At 37.6% G+C, this 25,849-nt stretch overlaps 1 protein-coding gene across 4 annotated transcripts in view; it reads right to left on the bottom strand.

Moving 5' to 3' along the window:
- Positions 1 to 25,849, bottom strand: part of TMTC2 (transmembrane O-mannosyltransferase targeting cadherins 2) — an 804,716-nt gene that overhangs the window by 433,676 nt on the left and 345,191 nt on the right. For 3 of the 4 annotated variants that reach the window (XR_010835847.1, XM_059080819.2, XM_067009831.1), the window contains one exon: positions 23,531 to 23,594. Coding sequence is in view for 3 of the 4 variants with exons in the window: in XM_059080819.2 (XP_058936802.1) it covers positions 23,531 to 23,594 (64 nt within the window). In the remaining variant the exon portion in view is untranslated. Of the gene's footprint in view, positions 1 to 22,797; positions 22,940 to 23,530; positions 23,595 to 25,849 lie in introns of those variants that run through there. The other variant, XM_067009832.1, reaches the window with a different exon arrangement.

Below are 25,849 nucleotides of genomic sequence, written 5' to 3'. Positions count from 1 at the left end.
TCGAATTATAGGGGTTCCAGAAGAAGAGAAAAAGAAAGGAACTGAGAAAATATTTGAAGAGATTATAGTTGAAAACTTCCCTAATATGGGAAAGGAAATAGTTAATCAGTCCAGGAAGCACAGAGAGTCCCGTACAGGATAAATCCAAGGAGAAACAAGCCAAGACAAATATTAATCAAACTGTCAAAAATTAAATACAAAGAAAACATATTAAAAGCAGCAAGGGAAAAACAACAAATAACACACAAGGGAATCGCCATAAGGTTAACAGCTGACCTTTCACCAGAAACTCTGCAAGCCAGAAGGGAGTGGCAGGACATATTTAAAGTGATGAAGGAGAAAAACCCGCAACCAAGATTACTCTACCCACCAAGGATCTCATTCAGATTTGATGGAGAAATTAAAACCTTTTCAGACAAGCAAAAGCTGACCGAGTTCAGCACCACCAAACCAGTTTTACAACAAATGCTAAAGGAACTTTCCTAGGCAACAAACACAAGAGAAGGAAAAGACCTACAGTAAAAAATGCAAAACAATTAAGAAAATGGTAATAGGAACATACATATTGATAATTAACTTAAATGTAAATGGATTAAATGCTCCCACCAAAAGACACAGACTGGCTGAATGGATACAAAAACAATACCCATATATATGCTGTCTACAAGAGACTCACTTCAGACCTAGAGACACATACAGACTGAAAGTGAGGGGATGGAAAAAGATATTCTATGCAAATGGAAATCAAAGGAAAGCTGGAGTAGCAATTCTCATATGAGACAAAATAGACTTTAAAATAAAGACTATTACAAGAGAAGAAGAAGGACACTACATAATGATCAAGGGGTCGATCCAAAAAGAAGATATAACAATTATAAATATTTATGCACCCAACATAGGAGCACCTCAATACATAAGGCAAACACTAACAGCCATAAAAGGGGAAATCGACAGTAACACTTACATAGTAGGGGACTTTAACACCCCACTTTCACCAATGGACATATCATTCAAAATGAAAATAAATAAGGAAACACAAGTTTTAAATGATACATTAAACAAGATGGACTTCATTGATATTTATAGGACATTCCATCCAAAAACAACAGAATACACATTTTTCTCAAGTGCTCATGGAACATTCTCCAGGATAGATCATATCTTGGGTCACAGATCAAGCCTTGGTAAACTTAAGAAAATTGAAATCGTATCAAGTATCTTTTCCGACCACAACGCTATGAGACTAGATATCAATTATAGGAAAAGATCTGTAAAAAATACAAACACATGGAGGCAAACAATACACTACTTAAAAACAAAGTGATCGCTGAAGAAATCAAAGAGGAAATCAAAAAATACCTAGAAACAAATGACAATGGAGACACGACAACCCAAATCTACAGGATGCAGCAAAAGCAGTTCTAAGATGGAAGCTTATAGCAATACAATCCTACCTTAAGAAACAGGAAACATCTGGAACAAACAACCTAATATTGCACCTAAAGCTATCAGAGAAAGAAGAACAAAAAACCCTGACAGTTAGCAGGAGGATAGAAATCATAAAGATCAGATCAGAAATAAATGAAAAAGAAATTAAAGAAATGATAGCAAAGATCAATAAAACTAAAATCTGGTTCTTTGAGAAGATAAACAAAATTGATAAACCATTAGCCAGACTCATCAAGAAAAAAAGGGAGAAGACTCAAATCAACAGAATTAGAAATGAAAAAGGAGAAGTAACAACTGACACTGTAGAAATACAAAAGATCATTAGAGATTACTACAAGCAACTCTATGCCAATAAAATGGACAACCTGGAAGAAATGGACAAATTCTTCGAAATGCACAACCTGCTGACACTGAATCAGGAAGAAACAGAAAATATAAACAGACCAATCACAAGCACTGAAATTGAAACTGTGATTAAAAATCTTCCAACAAACAAAAGCCCAGAACCAGATGGCTTCACAGGAGAATTCTATTAAACATTTAGAGAAGAGCTAATAACCATCCGTCTCAAACTCTTCCAAAAGATAGAAGAGGGAGGAACACACCCAAACCCATTCTACGAGGCCACCATCACCCTGATACCAAACCAGACAAAGACGTCACAAAGAAAGAAAACTACAGGCCAGTATCACTGATTAACATAGATGCAAAAAGCCTCAACAAAATACTAGCAAACAGAATCCAAAAGCACATTAAAAGGATCATACAACATGATCAAGTGGGGTTTATTCCAGGAATGCAAGGATTCTTAAATATATGCAAATCAATCAAACTGAAGGAGAAAAACCATATGATCATCTCAATAGATGCAGAGAAAGCTTCTGACAATATTCAACACCCATTTATGATAAAAACCCTGCAGAAAGTAGGCACAGAGGGAACTTTCCTAAACATAATAACGGCCATATATGACAAACCCACAGCCAGCATCGTTCTCAATGGTGAAAAACTGAAACTATTTCCACTAAGATCAGGAACAAGACAAGGTTGCCCACTCTCACCACTCTTATTGAACATTGTTTTGGAAGTTTTAGCCACAGCAATCAGAGAAGAAAAGTAAATAAAAGGAATCCAAATCAGAAAAGAAGTAAAGCTGTGACTGTTTGGAGATGACATGATACTATACATAGAGAATTGTAAAGATGCTATCAGAAAACTACTAGAGCTAATCAATGAATTTGGTAAAGTAGCAGGATACAAAATTAATGCACTGAAATCTCTGGCATTCCTATACAATAATGATGAAAAATCTGAGAATGAAATTAAGAAAACACTCCCATTTACCATTGCAACAAAAATATCTAGGAATAAACCTACCTAAGGAGACAAAAGACCTGTATGCAGAAAATTATAAGACACTGATGAAAGAAATTAAAGATGATACAAATAGATGAAGAGATATACCGTTTTTGGATTGGAAGAATCAACATTGTGAAAATGACTCTACTACCCAAAGCAATCTACAGATTTAATGCAATCCCTATCAAACTACCACTGGCATTTTTCACAATTTGTATGGAAACACAAAAGACCCCGAATAGCCAAAGCAATCTTGAGAACGAAAAACGGAGCTGGAGGAATCAGGCTCCCTGACTTCAGACTATAATACATAGCTACAGTAATCAAGACAGTATGGTACTCGCACAAAAACAGAAATATAGACCAATGAAAAAGGATAGAAAGCCCAGAGATAAACCCACACACATATGGTCACCTTATCTTTGATAAAGGAGGCAAAAATATGCAATGGAGAAAAGAGCCTCTTCAATAAGTGGCGCTGGGCAAACTGGACAGGTACATGTAAAAGTATGAGATTAGAACACTCCCTAACACCATACACAAAAATAAGGTCAAAATGGATTAAAGGCCTAAATGTAAGGCCAGACACTATCAAACTCTTAGAGGAAAACATAGGCAGAACACGCTATGACATAAATCACAGCAAGATCCTTTTTGACCCACCTCCTAGAGAAATGGATATAAAAATAAAAATAAACAAATGGGACCTAATGAAACTTAAAAGCTTTTGCACAGCAAAGGAAACCATAAACAAGACCAAAAGACAACCCTGAGAATGGGAGAAAATATTTGCAAATGAAGCAACTGACAAAGGATTAATCTCCAAAATTTACCAGCAGCTCATGCAGCTCAATAACAAAAAAACAAACAACCCAACCCAAAAATGGGCAGAAGAACTAAAGAGATATTTCTCCAAAGAAGATATACAGATTTCCAAGAAACACATGAAAGAACGCTCAACATCATTAATCATTAGAGAAATGCAATCAAAACTACAATGAGATATCATCTCACACTGGTCAGAATGGCCATCATCAAAAAATCTAGAAATAATAAATGCTGGAGAAGGTGTGGAGAAAAGGGAACACTCTTTTTTTTTTTCTTTTTCTTGCGGTATGCGGGCCTCTCACTGTTGTGGCCTCTCCCATTGTGGAGCACAGGCTCCGGACGCGCAGGCTCAGCAGCCATGGCTCACGGGCCCAGCCGCTCTGCGGCATGTGGGATCTTCCCGGACCGGGGCACGAACCCGTGACCCCTGCATCAGCAGGCGGATTCTCAACCACTGCGCCACCAGGGAAGCCCAAGGGAACACTCTTGTACTGTTGGTGGGAATGTGAATTGGTACATCCACTATGGAGCACAGAATGGAGGTTCCTTAAAAAAACTACAAATAGAACTACCATATGACCCAGCAATCCCACTACTGGGCATACACCCTGAGAAAACCATAATTCAAAAAGAGTCATGTACCACAATGTTCATTGCAGCTCTAGTTACAATAGCCAGGAGATGGAAACAACCTAAGTGTCCACCATTGGATGAATGGATAAAGAAGATGTGGCTCATATATACAATGAAATATTACTCAGCCATAAAAAGAAACGAAATTGAGTTATTTGTAATGAGGCGTATGGACCTAGAGTCTGTCATACAGAGTGAAGTAAGTCAGAAAGAGAAAGACAAATACCATATGCTAACACATATATATGGAATCTAAGAAAAAAAATGCCATGAAGAACCTAGGGTAAGGCAGGAATAAAGACACAGACCTACTAGAGCATGGACTTGGGGATATGAGGAGGGGGAAGGGTAGGCTGTGACAGGGTGAGAGAGTGGCATGGACATATATACACTAACAAATGTAAAATACATAGCTAGTTGGAAGCGGCCGCATAGCACGGGGAGATCAGCTCAGTGGTTTGTGACTGCCTGGAGGGGTGGGATAGGGAGGGTGGGAGGGAGGGAGATGCTAGAGAGAGGAGATGTGGGAACATATGTATGGGTATAACTGATCCACTTTGTTATAAAGCAGAAACTAACACACCAGTGTAAAGCAATTATACTCTAATAAAGATGTTAAAAAATAAAAACGAAAACAGAACATCACCACCAAATCGCGACATAGGACGTGTGGTCAACACTCGGGCCCTTGCTTCCTGTTCCAAGAGACTCACTACCAGGCTAGACACAGTGATGGCAGGAAGAGTCTGGGGGAAAAATAAAAACCTCTCTCTGGAAAGCACACATACTAGTTTAGCCAATTTGTTATTTTTGTCTTTAAAATTATTTCTTAACTACAGGCAGGTTTCTTGAAATGCAGGCAGTTTTTCTTTTGGAGAAAAATTGGCCTTTTGCTCATTCTTATGGTGACACAAACCACTGATCCCCAGGGCTGCGGCTTGTCATATTAGGTTTTGGCACTGTTGCCCTCTCTGTATGGTGCTTCACCATTTTTTTTTGTTTGCTTGTCATTTCCCCTTTCACTGGTATTTTCCTCCTATTGTGGCTCCCAATATCAAAATAGGTCATCCATAGACAACAGCACAGGGAAATAAACCACAAAATCCAGTCTTTTTTTTTTTCCTTCATAAAATTGACTAATGGGGAGGAAAATTTTTTGGCTTATTATTCTTTTTTTTTTGGTACGCGGGCCTCTCACTGTTGTGGCCTTTCCCGTTGCGGAGCACAGGCTCCAGACTTGCAGGCCCAGCGGCCATGGCTCACGAGCCCAGCTGCTCTGCAGCATGTGGGATCTTCCCGGAGCGGGGCACGAACCCATGTCCCCTGCATTGGCAGGCGGACTCTCAACCACTGCGCCACCAGGGAAGCTCTGGCTTATTATTCTTATTCTAAGTTTCCTCATATACCCTTCTTATTTTTAGCATCGAAATATTTGTCATTGTTTTTTAAAAAGGAAATCTTATATAAGGTAAATTACCTGTGGAGAGGGAGATATGCCCTTTAAAGGAGCTACTTTTTGGAAAATCACTGGCCAGTTTTCAATAAGGTCTGAATGGATTTATAAAATCAGCTTCTACCTTATGGTTTACTTTGTGTTTTGCAGAGGAAAGTGAGGCCTGTAAAGGAGGTAGGCGTACCATTAGGTCAAACAAAGAAGTTTAAGGGTTATACTGCTTTTCTAGGTAATAACAAATGTACTTTATTTGGATTATAGCACTATAGCAGCTGCTCCAAAGGTTTATAGCTATTCATTCTATGAGATCGGCTGTCATTTCTACCACAGGCTGAGTTTCAGAATCTGAATATATGAACACTTATCAAGAGTGATTCTGCATTTCCTGAGAGTATGAAGTCATTCAAAATTCGACAGAGTTCCAGTTCATTGTGATCACTGTCTCCTGAGACTCAGGTAGAGAGAACCAAAAGACCCAGGGTGGGTCCAAGTTGCGGGTAGACAGAGAAGATTTCAAGGTTCTCCATTCAGTGAGAGTTAAAAAAAAAAAAAAAAAAAAAAAAAAAAATCAACATTATTCTTAAACATCTCTCTTAAAAAATCACTTGGATGGCTCTTGAAGTAAACTACAGTACAGCCTCTCAGTGTGTTCCTGGCAGCCAGTCTCGTTGCTTTTGGTTTTATTTCCAGCACTGTAAAAGATCAACGTGTTTTGTGCTGAGCAGCCCATGTTGTGCTTGGCTTGCATTTAGAGGCTGAATTTCATTGGGGGAGGGGACATGTTGAACACGACATGTTTCAAACACGAGAACCATACTCAGCGCTGCAAGATGTCCACGCTAGGAAAGGACAGGAAGGCAAAACAGACTGAGAGGACAGAAGCTTCCTGTGAATCCCTTCACAACACTGACCGAGCACCTACTGTCTTCCAGGCACCACCGCATGTGCTGGGGAAAGCAGAAGTACAGAAAATAAAGTCCTTGCCACCACAGAGCTCATGGTCTGGAGAGCGGACACAGATAATGCACATAGGTAAGAGAATACATAGGCTGTAGATGGTGATAAAAACCAAGCAGAAAATGTACAGCAGGACAAGATAAAAGAGGTAAGGTATATTACTAGTACAGAGATGTTTCCTATGAAGCAGGATGGGAAATCTTACTGATACAATTTGCTATTTGAGCAGATATTTAAGAAAGTGCCAGAGCTAGCCATGCTGCTATACGGAGGAAAAGCACAGCAGCTGGAGGAAAAAGTATGATTATAAAGCCTGGAGGAAGGAGCATGCTTGAGTCTGTGACAGGCAACACCAATTTGTTCATTGTTTATGTAACCTGGCAAGTGGAATTGACTTATTTAAAAATTATTCTCGGGCTTCCTGGTGGCGTAGTGGTTGAGAGTCCGCCTGACGATGCAGGGGACACGGGTTCGTGCCCCGATCCGGGAAGATCCCACATGCCGCGGAGCGGCTGGGCCCGTGAGCCATGGCCGCTGAGCCTGCGCGTGCGGAGCCTGTGCTCCGCAACGGGAGAGGCCACAACAGTGAGAGGCCCGCGTACCGCAAAAAAAAAAAAAAAAAAAATTATTCTCTCTGTGTAAAGAATATATAGACAAATTCCTGCAATGTAAATAACTTAGCAGTAGCTCTGGACCAAGCAGTATTCTAAGTGCTCTGTATGTATTGCTGCATTCCCATAACAAACCCTCTGAGGTAGTTATTATTACCTCCATTTACAGAGTGAGCAAATGAGGCTTAGGGATGTAAGCAACACACCCAAGATCTCAGAGCCAGAGGCAGGTGAAGCCCTGTTTAGTACACCCAAGCCACGTAATTCCAGAGCCTGCACTGCTAAGCTATGTGGCCTACAAGGGCTTGTGAAAATGGCATGATTCCACTGGAAATTCACTGCAGAGACTGCTCTTCCCAAACCAGTGAAGTCACTGAAGCATGCTATTTATAGCAACATCTAGTAAAAAGACAAACCTATGTGCTACCCATGTCTCTGTACAGTCAGGAAAGCAAAACCCAAAGTTTCTTTGTGAAATATCATGCTGGAAGTAGCTATCTGTTTTTTCACTGCCACCATATGAGTGGAATACACTTTACACCTAAACATTAAAAATGTTTTGATGCCATTAAGGTACACAAAATATATATTCATGATCACGTGCTACACTTTTTGAGATATAGCATATATAAGCCAGATCAGATGGGGTGGGAATAGATATAGGTTCTGGAAAACATGTTAAAATAAAAACTTGATATATATTTGAAGGTGCTACACTAAATAAAATCTAAACTATATCAAGGATCATTTAGCACTATACACTGTAATTTTATGAAAACATTTAGTTCAAAAAAGGCTTTCAAAACCTGCAGTCATCAATTGCCCTTTGACTATCAACTTTATTGATGGTGTGTATCATGTTTTGTCACCATTCCTGCCTTCACTAGGGATCTTGACTCGTTCTGAGGCTATTGCCAACACGCATCTGGCAGACCTTTGGTTATTCCCAGAGCCTAGCATGTTCTAGCACACTTTAAGTGCTACAGCACGCACATATTTGAGGAGGTAATAAATTTCCATTAGAGCAGAGTTGAAAATTCAAACCAAGTTTTAAAAGGAATTGAGTCATATAGTATCTTCATGCTGTAGTTCCTTTTACATAAACATCTTCACCATATCCAGCAGCTTCAGTTTAGACATGTAAGAGAAGTACTAGGATTGGATAAATTAAGAACAAAAAGATCAATTCTGAATTACTCAAAAAAAGCTTTTTGCTGTAATACTCTATTCATAACACATCACTGAACAGATTAAAAACCTACAATCAATTTAGCATATTTCTAAGTAGTTTTTTTTTCTCTTCTAGGGATTTTTTAAAGGAGAATGTTAATATTACTTTATTTATATGTGAGGGAATTTTAGATTCCTGTGTATTTAAACATTATTGTACTCGAAATCACAATAACCTTAACATACGAACTTTCGTCAAATATATCTCTAGACCGTAATACACATATAGTAGGAATGAAATAAAATCTGACATGATACCTGCAGGTCATTCTACCATAACTGTCATTTAAAGAACACAAATTCAGTTAACAGCAAAACTTCACAAACAAACTGCCAGGTAAGTAAGAGTGTACTGTCCAAAGTATCTGGCCTTCCAAATCCTAAACCAACATTTCACTAAATCATTTTGCTTGCTTCAGCTTATTAAAGGAAAGGAAATAAATTACCTTTATGAAAAAATGAGATTTACTGTGGTTGTATGAGTCAGCCCAAGACAAAGTAATCAACACATTTCAAGCAATACAAAAACAGCAATTTGTTTGCTATGTTTCTTGAAGTCCCTGAATATTCTCTGAAGATAACACAGTGAGTTCATGAATTTTTAAGAATTGTTGTATAAGGTGTGGAAGATGCAAACTTTCAAGACTCATAAACTATATAAACCACTCATGAAAAAAATTAAGAAACAATTAAATGCTAAGCCTGCATCAGCTACATCTCTGAGAGAGTAGGAATCACAACTTCCTTGTTTCTCATTATACCCCTGGTATTCATTTTAGATACTGACATATAATAGGCACTCTGCTTGCCTGGATTTGTATTCTGACTCTACCACTACCTGTGAGGTCCCAGACAAACTACCCTGCCTCTGTTTCTCCATCTGTAAAAGTGGGGTAGAATTTAACTTTTAATGTTTAACTAGTGTAGATATTGTTAGGCTGATACTTCCTAATTTTTTAAAAAAGACGTTTTTCTGGTCTCAATATTATCATGTTTATTCTTCTACAAGTTACAGAGACAAAATTTTTTTGGTAATAATTCATAATAGATACAAGCAGAAATATGGACCTATAACAGTTGTTTATCAACTTTTAACCCACTCAATATTATCACCTCCATTTAGGTGAATGCTCTCTTTTTTACATCATTAAGTGTGTATAAAAAAGGTTCCTAACTTCCAAACATGGAGACACAGTTTAAACAAATTCAAATGTAAACAATGGATTTAAAGCAATCATGTGGTACTACAGTGCTTATGGTATAATCCATCATCTGTTCACCATAAAAGTTCCCTACAAGTAGGAAATGTTTAGGAGTTACTGTGTCAATCAGCACACTAGAAAAGAAAATGATAATGTTATATTACTCAATGAAAGGAAAAATAAACATATGTGCATGTATCCAGTAAAGACTTCCAAGGCTAATCAAAGTACATAATCTTCCTTCGGCAGCAAAATAATTCCATCTTCCAGATTTATGGAATCTATTGCTCTCAATGCTAGCCTAAGAAAACTATATCAAAAAGAAGATATTCAAGTGGAGAAAAGCAACTAAACATAAGTGAGAAATTATAAATTCAACGTAGGAATCTCTTTCTCCATAAGAAAATTCGAAAATAAGCACAGATATCCATGTATCTGCGGTGTGTCATTTAAGTACAGTGACCTACAGACATGCATTTTAAAAATTCTTTGTTCTTTCAATATTTTCTTATTGACACTTTTTCAAATACAGTTTTTCACAATTTCTGGTATCATTTTAATAATGCATGTAATCATGGATAAAGAAAAGTATCAGGGCATATTAAGGATTTATTTATTATAGTAGCTTTGATTTTCTGATAGATATGTACATTAGCATACTTGTGGTTACAAATAAAAGCTCAGCTAGTTGAAACAGATGAAAGCTATGATTACAAAAATTTAACAAATAGTCTGACTCTTTGGGAAAAGATAGTTGAACCTTGTTAAGAAAAAGGGAAAACTACCATTGGTTTCTGTAAACCAATAGTGGAAAATGCACTATATATTTAAGAAAAATAATTTGTCTTGTAGGCAAACTAAATTAATACATATTGAGGATTTTTATTCATTTGTTTTAGTAGCTTTTATTAGGATTTGTATATAAACAACCAGTAAAAATTACAGGTGGAATCAAGAAATAAACTGTAGTTCAAATATAGATTCTATGGGGAAGATCCAGCTATCTTCTTTTTTTTTTTTTTTTTTTTTTTTTTTTTTTGCGGTATGCAGAGGCAGGCCTCTCACTGTTGTGGCCTCTCCCATTGTGGAACACAGGCTCAGCAGCCACGGCTCACGGGCCCAGCTGCACCACGGCATGTGGGATCTTCCCGGACCGGGGCACGAACCCGTGTACCCTGCATCAGCAGGCGGACTCTCAACCACTGCGCCACCAGGAAAGCCCCCAGCTATCTTTTATAGGATTAGACAGTTAAGTAGAACAGTTAAGGATAGAGTAACTTAGATTGGAGAATAAGGAAAACAAAGTGTTTGAAAACAGTAGCAGTAAATGTTCTACATCTATCCATTCTTGAGCTTGTTGAGATCTATCATATGATACTATCAAAAACATAGTTGATTATTTCCACATGTAATTTAAGCAATTATTTTCTTTAGTATAAATTGTATATGTATATATACATATATGTAAATATATAAATATATATTTCGTAAATCATTCTAACAAATCTTTTCAAAATTGCTTCTCTCTTTAAAATTCAGTATTCCTAATCTGAAGAAGTTACTTTTAAAATGAAACCAATTCAGTGAATTGACCATTTCAAACTCTGGTCACAAGACCTTTAATGGCACCACATTTGCCCTCTTTAAGTTGCCATTTGCTCTTCAAAAGGGCAGTGTCTCAGTAGGTCATAGTATGTGCTAAAGCTGCATTTCTGGGAGTTATTTCAGTACAGATCTCATTTAAGAAAGTGACAAAAACAACAACAACAACAACAAAACGGAGATGAAAACCACACAGAAATAATGAGAGTAAGTAAAATATAAAGGTCCTATTCTTAAAAAATTGAGTTCTCTGTAGTTTTATTTTTTGCTGTAATCACAATGCAGGTTCAGACAACTGATAAAACTATGAAAACCATACCACAGTGGCCATTTGTTGGCACTTGGTATCTAAGGAAGTAACAGTTGATAATAAGACAAAGACTGAGACAATTTTGTAGCATACACATTTTTTTTCCCTCTCTTAAAGATGTCATTCTTTTCAGCTCTCTTCTAGGGTTTGTTAGCAAAGATGTTACAGCAATATATTTAAGTCAATTCTTCTCAAGTTGATAAAGGGAAACTCCTGATTCTGACATTATCTAGTGAAAAGAACTTTAACATTATAACAACTCAGTCTGGGAAAATAACATCCAGAATGACACAGACTCTCCTTGACCAAAGAAGACATTCCTCTGAGTCCTCTTTTTGACTAGGCCTCATCCTTGGGCCTTAGGCCTGCCTAGCCCAGCTGTAGCAAGAATTCTGCTAAGTTAATTTAGCGAGAATCCCCCCACCCTCTCTATGTGATCATACTGGCTTGTCTTCAGCAAGAATTCTGTAAGTTGGTTTACCAAGAATCCTCCTACCTTGAGGTCTCTTCTTAGTAATTTTCCATCCACTGACCACCCCCTGCTGTCTCTGCTGTATGCCAGGTTGAACCTGATCTGTCTCCCTTATTTCCATAGTCAAGACACTTATCACAATAGCCCTGAATAAAGTCTTCATTACTATTTTTAAAAGCACTGGGGACTTCCCTGGTGGTCCAGTGGTTAAGACTCTGCGCTTCCACTTCACGGGGCAGAGGTTCGATCCTTGGGTGGGGAAGTTCTGCGTGCCGCATGGTGTGGCCAAAAAATTAAATAAATAAATTTTTTTTTTAAAAGAAGCATTGGAATATTTTTTTTTTCTCTTTAACAAAGACACAGGACTTTCAAGAAGAAATTAATCTATCAATCTACTATTTTTTTCAGGATCTGCCCAACTTTTACTTGTCTTTAGGGTAAAGTAAAATATAATTTTATCTGTAGATGTAAATGAGAGTTCAGGTAGATAACAAAGAGTTAGGAGTAGAAGAAAGGTAAGAAAATAGAAAAAAGAGGAGTGGAATGTTACAGGAAACTGAGAAGAGGGAGGGGATAAAGAATCATACACAAACATGGCTTTTTGTTAATGTTTCAGTTATATTTAGAAAAAACGTGGCCCCATAAGACCAATCAAGGATGAGAAACATAAATGTCTGAAATAGAAATGGGGAAGAAATTTTACATACAATGGAATATTACTCAGCCATAAAAAAGAATAAAATAATACCATTTGAAGCAATATAGATGGACCTAGAGATTATCCTACTAAGTGAAGTAAGTCAGAAAGAGAAGGACAAATATGTGATATCACTCATATGTGGAATATAAAATATGACACAAATGAACTTATCTGCAAAACCGAAACAGACTCCCAGACATACAGAACAGACTTGTGGCTGCCAAAGGGGAGATGGGGTCGGGGGAGGGATGAATTGGGTGTTTGAGACTAGCAAATGCAAACTATTATATTTAGAATGGATAAACAACAAGGTCCTACTGTATAGCATATATACTCTCTCTCTCTCTCTCTATATATATATATATATATACTCAATATACATATAGCATATATACTCAATATCCTGTGATAAACTATAATGGAAAAGAATATAAAAAAGAAAGTCTATATGTATAGAACTGAATCACTTCGCTGTACAGCAGAAATCAACACACTGTAAATCAACTATACTTCAATTAAAAAAAATAAAAAAAAAAAAAGAAATGAGAGAGGCCAGCTGTGGAAATAACCAAAGGGGATTATGAAGAATGTGGTAACTGGGGGTGAGGGAAGGTCATATCCTTCTCAGGGTAGCAGCTACTGGTCCACCTTAGTTGCTATTCCCAGGTAGGAACATGGGCCAGTGTGGTTAGATTAGCTGAGTTCAAAACAAAACAAAACAAAACAGGAATCTAGTTTCTCTGGAAGAAAAGGGACTAAAAGTAATTTTAGTGTGTGGTCCCACAGTTCAAACAATTATAGCTATAAATTGATGCAAAGGATACCCTCACAAAGAAATGTGAGTAAAAATAAACATGTTTGGAATCAGAGAACATAATTAAGTGGAATTCCCCCAAAGTTTTTGATGTTCCTCAACCCTAAAGCACTCAGGCTCATTTTCTTTATAGCCAAGAGCCACCTAAGTTCCTGCCCACATCTCACACCCCCTCATCGTTTTCTGGTTGTGAATCTAAAACACACACACAACACATACATATATTTTCAAAAAATGGTGCTCAAACATGATTGCATGTGGATTGTGATGAATAACAATATCCCAAGGATGGAAAACCTGTAAATTCAGCTTAGTTGAGCCCAAATATCTGATCCCAGTCTAGGCGACAACTACCCCACATCAACAGCTAGTAAACAAGTGGATTATACTAACCATCTTTGTCTTCTAAGCATGAAGAATTATACAGATGATATACAAAACAGTAATCACTTCAGAAATACATTTTTTCTGGTTTATCTCACATTTTCGAAATAGAAGTATAACATAAAGCAACAACAATGTAAGCAGAGAGAAATGAATGCACCAGAAACTCGACTTTGTAACTTGTTAGAAGAAAAACAACATCTAAATAATTTGGAAAGAAGATCTACAGTAGAAAGGAGTTTGAAGACAGATATGAACGTCTTCTCATATCTAAAATTGGGGCTAAAATCGATCCTGGCATAACTGAAGCTCTCAGGGAAGTAAGCACCTATTTTGCTGAAATCAGACATAAGAATTAGATATTTGATTTCTACAGCTGTGTGAAATAAATGTCCATAACATCAAAAGGATTAAGCCTATTTATGAACTGAAGTAGAATTAGGGTTTGCTGACTTAATTGGGTATGTGTGAATAACCAACAGTTTTTGTTTCAATGATATGTCTGGGCCCTTTTAATACAACCAGATAAAATATAGAGGTAAACTAATGGCAATTTCTCTCTTGATGGAAACCTATTTATCCCGGGTTTGTCAACTTACTCTATTTTTGACTGTAAAATATATAGAGGTATTTGAAACTGAAACGACTAGTGAGAGTGGGAAATATATTTACAATATTAAAATGCATTTTACTCATAAAGTCAATCTGGTGATTCTGGGATCCATATATTATTAATGCCTGAAAGTCAAGAGACACATGGTATGTAATTTTCCCACATCACAGAGGCTTGTGGAAAGTTTTGGAAAAGGCCATATGTTTTTTCCTCCATTTACAAGCAGAAATGTGGTTTAACTGCTTCCCAGACAAATTATTATTTACCCTACCATTTTTTTTTCCCCAGTGAGATGGCAATCTCAGCAATTTCCCCCACCAAAACCCCCTATATGGTCAAATCTGAATCTGTCCTGTTTAACTGAATTTCATGGTCTCTTGTTCTAATTAGGGTTGAGGAATATTCTTCCCCATCAGAAAATAACTATAACTCAGAATATTTTCTCTCTCTTCTACCAGAAGGTAACTCTTCCATCAGAAGTTAATTCTTACCCTTTCCCCCCAGATTCTAGTCTTAGTGGTTATTTCTACTGCATAGTCATCTCTCCCTACCCTATCCCACAACCATATTTACCATAAAAAGGGTAGTCCAAGTTGAAAGGAATATATTGTAGAATCTATGTACTAGCTGATAACACAGCTGCACTCTCTTACAGTAAGCTCATTTCTTTGAATCTCATATTTCTCATTTGCTCTTTGACATATAATCATTGCCAAAGAGCCCTAAATGCATAATATCAGCTTTGATTTTATAATAATACTCTGAAATAATTTATGTTCTAAGTGCCCAGGAAAGGTATAATGCATATATGTAATTTTCTATTGGACAGTCCAATCCTTGGAACACATTCCCCTTGAATTCATATGTAATGAATGTGCACTGGGAAACATTTATAAAATATTATACATACTAGAAATATAAAGGGTGAATATAACAATCAGTGTAAAAGTCAAGAATTGAATTAAAGCTAGAAGCAATCGACCAGTGATTTCAGAACTTCACTGAGAATTATCACAAGATGACAAAGGGCTTAAGGCCAGAATTTCTCTCCTGGCACTAACTGATCATATATAGATGGTACAGACCTATGGCAAATATTTTCTACTGCCTGGCCTGGCATGTTCAACTCTATCCACAGGCCTTTGGCTTCAAATTCTGCCTTTTGCCACAGGACCAACGGACAGCCAAATAAAGATGACAGTAGTAAATTACTACCTATGCATGCTCAATTTCTAATTTTTTTTTTTTTCTCCTTACATCTTCATAGTCTACTTTTTCTTTTTCAGTCCCTGGGGAGGAAATAATCCCTTAAGATCTTCTATATTTCCTTTGCTTTCCCCTCTACTTGGACACATTTTAAATCTCATATTTAAACACACACACATACACATACCCTTTAACACCTATGTTTAATATTTAATAAACACATACTTAATATTTCTTTGGTATTGCCCTCTTTCATTTACTTCCACACTTATTTACAGATTCACTTTACACGCTCTGCTCCCAATTCTCATGTCCTTAACACCTTAACAACTTCCACCCATATCACTTGCATGAAATTGAACTCATGAAGGTAGCTCCTCATCTTATCCTTTGAAGTCAAAGGACTTTCTCAGTCCCTGTTTTTCTTTACTGTTTAGCAGCAGTGGAAATTGCTCACCAATGTTGATTTCTACGTCCTATTGTTGTCTTATGCCTTCCTTACCCTATATTCCCAATGGAGGGAGGCTCAGGGCTGTGAAGTGGGCTCTCTTCTCTCCTTTTGTACTTTCCCTCCCTCAGTGATCTTAACCTCTCCTTTGGTACTATGCCGTTTCTGTAAATGATTCCTGCACCTCTATGCCTAATGGTGGCCTTTTCCCCAACTGCCCACTTGATAGGAATGTCCTGTAAAAAATTAGAATATCTTCCCTCTCACTTAGAATCTGCTCCATTCAAACTTAACACTTTCTTCTTGAAATAAACACATTTTCCTGTCCTATTTCTGTTTAGGGGATTTCTTTTTTCCCAAGTTACCTAAATTTAAAATTTTGGAACACTAATTGGGCCAATTAATTTTCCTACTCATATCCTATCAAATAATATGCTTACTTTCCCTGCATGTTCTTTTCCATTCTACTGTGTTTCTGTATTTTAGGATCTATGTTATGCCTTGTGCCTATACTATTATTTTTTCTTTTTAAAGAGAGAAGGCAAGTTCTTTTTCTTTTTTTTGCACAGGCTCCAGACGTGCAGGCTCAGCGGCCATGGCTCACGGGCCCAGCCGCTCCGCGGCATGTGGGATCTTCCCGGACTGGGGCACAAACCCGTATCCCCTGCATCGGCAGGCAGACTCTCAACCACTGCACCACCAGGGAAGCCTTTTTTTAAAAAAAATAAATTTTATTTGTTTATATTTGGCTGCATTGGGTCTTTGTTATTGCGTGTGGGCTTTCTCTAGTTGCAGCGAGCGGACTTCTCACTGTGGTGGCTTCTCTTGTTACGGAGCACAGGCTCTAGGTGCATGGGCTTCAGTAGTTGTGGCTCATGGGCTCCAGAGCGCAGGCTCAGTAGCTGTGGCGCATGGGCTTAGTTGCTCCGCGGCATATGGGATCTTCCCGGACGAAGGCTCAAACTTGTGTCCCCTGCATTGGCAGGTGGATTCTTAACCACTGCACCACCAGGTAAGTCCTGCCTATACTATTTCAATGACCTTTTGGTTTTCTCAAAGCTGCATCTGTCATTTCTATCGAAATGACAAATGAAATATACATTCTTTTTTTTTTTTTTTTTTGCGGTACGCAGGCCTCTCACTGTTGTGGCCTCTCCCGCTGCGGAGCACAGGCTCCGGATGCGCAGGCTCAGCGGCCATGGCTCATGGGCCCAGCCGCTCCGCGGCATGTGGGATCCTCCCGGACCGGGGCATGAACCCATGTCCCCTGCATCGGCAGGCGGACTCTCAACCACTGCGCCACCAGGGAAGCCCGAAATACACATTCTTCATCACATCAGATAAATGGCCATCCTAAATTACCACTTTCATTACGTCATCCTGCTGAACACAATCCTAGAATACAAACTCCTCATTCTCAGTACGGTATTCAATGCCCTTCATCTGGTTTTATATTATTTTTCAGTTCTATCTTCCCCCACTCTTCATCTCTGCCCCCCACCATGGGCAATATTAACCACATCTGCTTACTGTTCCTTGGGTATAGTTCATGCTTTCTGAGCTCATGTCTTTGTTCATGCATATGTCTCTACCTGCCAGAATTCTCTCTTTTCTCCTCTTCCTGCTAAAAACTTCACCTATAAACCTCCAATCATTTCAATCTTAAGTTTTTCAACTATGACTCAATGTCTTCTAGGATCAGTCCAGCTGAAAGTATTTTTTTTCTCCTGTGCACTTTTCCAGCACCTAGCTTCTATCACTCACAGAGCACTTATTATACAGCATCTTTTACTGCCTTGAAGTATGACGATTTGGATCCCTGTTTCTCTCCCCCACTTTCCCCCTGCCTTAGATAGTACATTTCTCAAGGTCAGGGTTAATTTTACACAAGTTGGAAATCCTACTGCACTTGGCGTAGAATTTTATACAATGTTAGAACTTAATAATAATTTTTAAAAAGTTGAATGAATTCAGACCAAAAACAATTACATGCAGAAAAATACAAAATATAAAGAAATATAATTCCTCATTATTAGGAATTACCCTCTTCTAACTTTGGAATTTACTAAAAGCCAAGTAGAACTGGGTGACTTTGTACTATGCAAATTCCCCATTCTTCGCATTTTACGGAAAATTTAAAAACCTATAAATTAATGCAGAATTTGGCTCACTTCCCACAGGAGGAACAAAACCGTTTCATAATATGTTCTCTCTAGTCCTCAAGAGTCAGCAGTTTTTTTTTTTGTTTGTTTGTTTGTTTTTTGCAGTACACGGGCCTCTCACTGTTGTGGCCTCTCCCATTGCAGAGCACAGGCTCCGGACGTGCAGGCTCAGTGGCCATGGCTCACGGGCTCAGCTGCTCCGTGGCATGTGGGATATTCCCGGACCGGGGAACGAACCCGTGCCCCCTGCATCAGCAGGCGGACTCTCAACCACGGCGCCACCAGGGAAGCCCGAGTCAGCAGTTTTTGATGTGCATAAATGGGAGAGAAGACAGAGAAAGGTGTTGTCTTTTTAAAGTAACCTCCACAGAAAGAACAATTTTATTTATAAAAATGGAAAACTGAAAGTGGAAAAACTTAAAATGGCAATTTTGGTAAAGAGTTTTCCCACTACAAAAATGTTTCTCTAAATGTGCACTTAAATAAATATATTTCTCTAAATGTGCACTTCAGTAAATAACGATGTATTCAATATCCCTGATGAAGAAACAATATCAGAGTCTAACATTTCAAGTTATATGTGCCTGCTAACTGACAAAGGATTAATCTCCAAAATATATAAGCATCGCATGCAGCTTAATATCAAAAAAACAACCCAATCCAAAAATGGGCAGAAGATCTAAATAGACATTTCTCCAAAGAAGATACACAGATTGCCAACAAACAAATGAAAGGATGCTCAACATCACTAATCATCAGAGAAATGTAAATCAAAACTACAATGAGGTATAACCTCACACCAGTCAGAATCGACATCATCAAAAAAATCTACAAACAATAAATGCTGGAGAGGGTGTGGAGAAAAGGGAACCCCCTCTTGCACTGTCAGTGAGAATGTAAATTGATACAGCCACTATGGAGAACAGTATGGAGGTTCCTTAAAAAACCAAAAATAGAACTACCATAAGACCCAGTAATCCCACTACTGGGCATATACCCTCAGAAAACCATAATTCAAAAAGAGACATTCACCAGAACGTTCACTGCAGCACTATTTACAATAGCCAGGGCATGGAAGCAACCTAGGTGTCCATCGACAGATGAATGGATAAAGAAGATGTGGCACATATATACAATGGAATATTACTCAGCCATAAAAAGAAATGAAATTGAGTTATTTGTAGTGAGGTGAATGGACCTAGAGTCTGTCATACAGAATGAAGTAAGTCAGCAAGAGAAAAACAAATACCGTATGCTAACACATATTTATGGAATCTGAAAAAAAAATGGTTCTGATAAACCTAGGGGCAGGACAGGAATAAAGACGCATATGTAGAGAATGGACTTGAGGACATGGGGAGCAGGGAAGGGTAAGCTGGGATGAAGTGAGAGAGTGGCATGGACATATATACACTACCAAATGTAAAATAGATAGCTAGTGGGAAGCAGCTGCATAGCACGGGGAGATCAGCTCGGTGCTTTGTGACCCCCTAGAGGGGTGGAATAGGGAGGGTGGGAGGGAGATGCAAGAGGGAGGAGATGTGGAAATATATGTATACGTATAGCTGATCCATTCTGTCATACAGCAGAAACTAACACACCCTTGTGGAGCAATTATAATCCAATAAAGATGTTAAAAAAATAAATAAAGTTATATGTGCCTGCTAATTTAGATTTATTTTAGCATTTGGTCACTGGAATTCTTTGAATATGAATAACCCTAAAAGTCAATTAATAGTTTTCAAGTAAGTTGTATGGAAAAATAAGACTTTTGTAGAAGAAAAAAAAAAGCAGTTCATCATGGGACATACTGAAGAAATGGAATAGGCATTTTACTAAGAGAGGAATTCATCTCACAGATAATCAGCAATCTTCTTAATACAGTAAGTGGGTAGTACACAGGGTTGCAGTAAAAAATTTTACTTCACATAGTCATGATCTGACATGAGCACTGCTGAAAAATCCACAGAGGATCCCGACTTACAGCTACAGACTGTTGTAGTTGAAACTAAACAACAGAAGAAAATGCTTTAGGAAAAATAAGAATAAGATTAGATTACCATGTAGACAAGGAAAATAGAAAAGACAGTGAAACTACTTAAACAGGGAATAAGAGTTGAGGTCTGTTTACCATGTTCTCATATAAACAAGTAACTGAAATTTATTAAGTACAGAAATAACAAAGAATGTTTTTATGACAAAGGGAATAAACAGCTATGAGCAAGATAAATATCAGATGCATGTTTTAATTTAGATCACATGCTAACTGCTAATAATTCATGACATGGGGCTATTGTTTAAATAGGTCTCTTCATTTCAGAATAGAAACCTGTGTTATTGTTAAGGTTTACATTTTATCAGTCTTGTCTTGGTGGCATCTTACTTACCAAATTGTGTACAGAAAACCAAACACAATTCATAAAAAGATTAGGGAAAGATCACATTTGTTGATTATCAACTGTAACATCATTTACTTATTGTTAAATATAGACATCATATCTTATCCAAGTCTATAAAATACTTAATTTATTGTTACCAGATAAGAGAAATATCATTTGAATAGATGCAGTTTTCAAAAGCAATCTGCTACATGTTTATGAAGAAACTTTTTGGGGTTTCAGAAAAAGTGGCTTCGAGTTGGAGATTAAATATTGATTTTATGATTTGGTCAGTCTTTAAAATAAATAATCTTATAAGTCAGGTTTAAATCTTGTGGTGCCTCATTTTCTTTTTCATTTTTGAGGTCACGTCAGAGAGTTCAGATAGCCCTTTTCTCCCTAATCCATTACAATGTGCTGAAGACGGCCATCTGATCAACCACTTAACAAAAATAAAAGTGACACTCAAGGGACTGCTACTTGATGAATAAAGGTTGAACTTACATCATTTAGTATATACAGTAAGAGCATTATATCATTCTATTAATCATTCTATTATTGATTCTATCAATCAATTCTATTAATCAAAGAAGGGAAGGGAAGGGAAGGGAAGGGAAGGGAAGGGAAGGGAAGGGAAGGGAAGGAAAGGAAAGGAAAGGAAAGGAAAGGAAAGGAAAGGAAAGGAAAGGAAAGGAAAGGAAAGGAAAGGAAAGGAAAGGAAAGGAAAGGGAAGGAAGGAGGGAAGTCAGTCAGTCAGACAAAAAAATTCTGATTCTTGTCTTCAGAACTTATAAGTTTAAGGTCTCAAGTCCAACCCTTTTCTTAGAAATGCTACACAAGATGCCCAACTCGGGCATTTACAAAGCTGTGCCTCCTGCATACCTCCCCCTTCACCTCCTAATTTCCTTTTCCTGCTCCATTTTTCTCCAAAGCGCTTATTGCTGTCAGACACACTATATATTTTATTTAACTGCTTCTGCTCTGTCTCCTCACCACTAGACTATATGCTCCTAAGGGGCAGAGACTCTTGTCCATTTTGTTCACTGCCGTGTATCCAGTGCCTGGAATAGTGTCTGGCACTTAGTAGATGCTCAGTAAATATTTAATGAATGAGAGGACCATTATTATTTTGTTTTTCTAGACTTCTGGCTTGCATTTTCTCTCTACGATACAACTGCATTTTTTCCATCAAGCTTTCTCTTATACACACAGCAGCCTGGGTTACAATGTGATTCCACTTATTAGCTGTGATAGTGGGTGAGTTATTCATTTCTCTGAACTTCAGCAGAACGAGGATCACAGAAGTATCTGTGGGTTGTTGTGAGAAATCAATGAGAGAATTCACTTGAGGTACTTAGCATGATGTTTGACACATAACAAGTGTTTAATAAATTTTAGTGCTTATTATTCTTCTTACAACTATTAAATTATTTTCTTCTGTTGCAAACAGCTTACCGATTCTTAAAGTACCTCATAATTAATGAAACTGGGACATTTATTTTTATTTATTTATTTTTTTTTTGCGGTATGCGGGCCTCTCACTGCTGTGGCCTCTCCCGCCGCGGAGCACAGGCTCCGGACGCGCAGGCCCAGCGGCCATGGCTCACGGGCCCAGCCGCTCCGCGGCACGTGGGATCCTCCCGGACCAGGGCACGAACCCGCGTCCCCTGCATCGGCAGGCGGACTCTCAACCACTGCGCCACCAGGGAAGCCCGAAACTGGGACATTTAGATTCAAGGGCTAAGGTTACATGTGGTTGAGTCTCTTGATCAAAACGCTACTTCCTGTGTGGGTTGCTTTCAGGAAGCATTAATCCTCCCCTTGTTCCACACTGTATTTCAATTAGTTGATTATGTTCAGTCTTGTCTGCTACATTGTGTGGTCTTTTAGGGTATGAAATCTCTGTATCCTATCACAAAGCAGGTACTCTATAGACCTTTGTCCAATAAATGAGTTACTGTAAAGAAATGGGACTGATTCCATTATTTGTAGTCCCATCACACGTGCACTTTCATTACTGTTTGAAAATTACATTTCTCCATAGACGGTGTAGATCTAGAGAGCAGGGTAGAGGTTTTAGTGTTGCAGAGTGATGCAGAGCAGTGTGGATGAGAGTGAAAGCAACGCCCTGGAATTCAACGATGTACTGTGAATAAAAAAGTGCTGAGAAGACAGATACAAAACCAGTTCTTATTCTCTCGTAAATGGTTACTCTATTTCAATAGCAACGATTTAATTTATGGAAGTGTGACTACCCAGGGAAAAATTCTAATAAAAAATACTTGATAAAGTTGAAAAGCACCATTACTAGAAATGAGGACTGTGGAATAGGGAAGAGGCTCACAGCTTGAGGTTTGACAACACGTAAGAATGACTGAGTTGTTAGGAAGTCCAAAGGTATGTAACACCACAGCAAAAATACTTTCAAAGACCTCATTTAAAAAGTCATCCAAATGCAAAATATCTAATAATGCTAAAACCTGTGTCCAAATGATAAAAACGTATGGTGCTTCACACAGGGTAGAGTAAATAGCAGTTTGCACCTCTGGAAAAAGAAAGCAGCTTGAGACAGGCATATTTGATGGTTGAATCAGCTAACACGTATTCAAAACAAGAGATCAGAGAGAAAAATACCAGTATCACAAGGCTTCTATGTCTAAAACTCACATGCTGTGAGTCCATCCCTTTGAATAATGCTTCTCATTAGGAAGGTACTTACATTAGGCCTCAGCTTGGCTGCCAGATCATAATACTTCTCGGCTGCTTCATTGAGGCTAGCCTGCCTGTTAAAGAAAACAAAAACAAAAACTATATCATTTATTTAAAAATTTCAGATAGGTGAACAGAATCACTATGTAGCAAAATAATATTAACTTTTAAAAAATTACAATCATGCCAATCAAATAATAAGGTGACTAAGCAGAAAAAGATCAGTAAAAATTGAATGCACAAATGTACTTGTCATGATCTTTAAGGCACTGTAAATAATACCTCAACTTAATCCTACTTAGTAGGCATTATTTTAAATTTACACATTAGGAATTCGAAATGTTATTTTCCTTTTCCAAGCTAATGTAGATAGTATGTCACAGGGTTGGAATTCTCCTGCTTCAACATGATGTCCTAGAAAAATCTTAACTCTTAAAAATAAACTGTCAAGATTACTATTTAGTTGCTTTTGTTTTATGAAAATAGTAAACATTTTCAGGTTTTAGAAAAAAAAAAAATCTATCTAGAAAGCTACTTTCTTTACAGTCCAGGAGGGAAACTTTCCATTGTGTGTAGTTTACCAGGAAAAAAAAAGAAAAAAAAAGGCCAGCCTCTCCCTCTCTTTGCTCTCTCGCCCCACCAGGGTGGGCACATGATGCAGCCTCAGCTAATGGGATGTTATTGCTTAGGACTTTCATTCCTGAGCAAATGACAGAAAGAGGAGAGGATGGCTAGAATTTGCTCACAGTGACAGTGGTGGAGGCAACAGGGCTTTATCCTGGTCAGAGTCTTCGTGTAAAGAACTGCTATTGGTTGTCCTGCTTCTTTGCAGAAAGAGTCTGGGGCTACTTTACTTCCTGCCAGTTCAAGCTATGTCTCCCAGTCTATAGTGAATTCTGTAGTTCCCATAGCCTTCAAATAGCTACAGTCAGTTTTTCTTAATTACTACCTAATACCATGAGTGGCACAGGTGACTTATACAAATAAGATGCAGACTAAACTTTATAGATAAGTTTGTGCACTGTCTATTCTTGCAATTCACAGCAAACTCCTTGGTTCAGCCAACTGGTTAACAGAAGAAATCAAATCTCTTGAGTCTTGAAGAAGCCCAGACAATTAGCCATCAAAACATTATGCTTTTTGATCATGCCATGCTGCTTTCTGAAAACCTTCCAAGATGGTAGATAATAAAAGCTAGAAACTCTTGCAGGTTACACTGTAGTCTGGTGACCATATTTGTGTAGAAAAGAAATGCTAGAGAAGAAGAACAAATTCAACTTCAGATGATGTGTATAGCACAACTATAGTGTAAACAACAGTAGTTAAAGCCGTGCGGTCATGGAGTCTTCTCTTGAAACTGTGATGTGAAGAACCTTTTGAGACAAGAAGATTGCAAAGAGGTCAGGAATAAAGAGGAGAAACAAAAATTAACTTTCTCAATTAGAAAACCACTTCTCTCTTTAAAAGAGAAGGCAAACTAGCCATACTTATAAAATTGAATTTGCACTTTGGTCAAGCCACATAAAAACTATAAAGACATATGGCATGCAACCATATAAACTACAGGAATAAGTGAAGATAACGTTTCTCTGGAGAGCAGGACATATTTTTTTAATTTGTAAAGGAAAAATAATTAGAAACACTGCTATTTTTAATGGGGTTATAGAGAAAGTAAAAGTCCTTGACTTAAGACTCTACTGGACTTACGACATGTTACAAAGTGCTGTTGCAATTTATATTCTCATAAATGTTGAAGTTCAATTTCACTATGTCAAGAAAAGTACTTCAGTCTGGTATGAAACAGTAAAAATTCTCTCACTAGGGTATTTAATGAAGGTTCCCTAAACCAAACTATAGAATCACTTTGGTTCAGATTCATTTTGAAATTTGAACCAGAATTCATTAGGTCATGCCCTGGAAAGGTTTTCTCCAGAGGAAAATAAAAGGCATGCAGTAGGAAATTAGAGTAACTTAATTCTACAAAGAAGTAAGTTACTTTGAAGCAAGATCAACCAATCTAACATATAAAGTATGGTGACCATTAATATTCATCTTTATGGACATTCAGATTCATGAAGTAGATAAGGATCAAAAGAGAAACTCAGGAATTCACTAGGTAAAATGCCTTTAAAATAATCAATGCAATTGAAAAAAGGTTTTTTCCCCCTAAAAAGGTTATTAGTTTTTCAAGCCTTCACTGTCTTCAGTCTTTTTAATTCCCAAAGGAAATATCTAGTTTAGAAGACTTAGTTTCTTAAGCTAAAAGTAGAATTGATGATATTCTAATGAAATAAGAAAATACAAATAGAATTTATTTGTCATATAACAG

Source organism: Kogia breviceps, chromosome 12, assembly GCF_026419965.1.
Source record: "Kogia breviceps isolate mKogBre1 chromosome 12, mKogBre1 haplotype 1, whole genome shotgun sequence".
Lineage (NCBI taxonomy): Eukaryota > Metazoa > Chordata > Mammalia > Artiodactyla > Physeteridae > Kogia > Kogia breviceps.
Note: the sequence above shows the minus strand (reverse complement) of the source record. Positions and strands in the feature narration are given on the sequence as shown.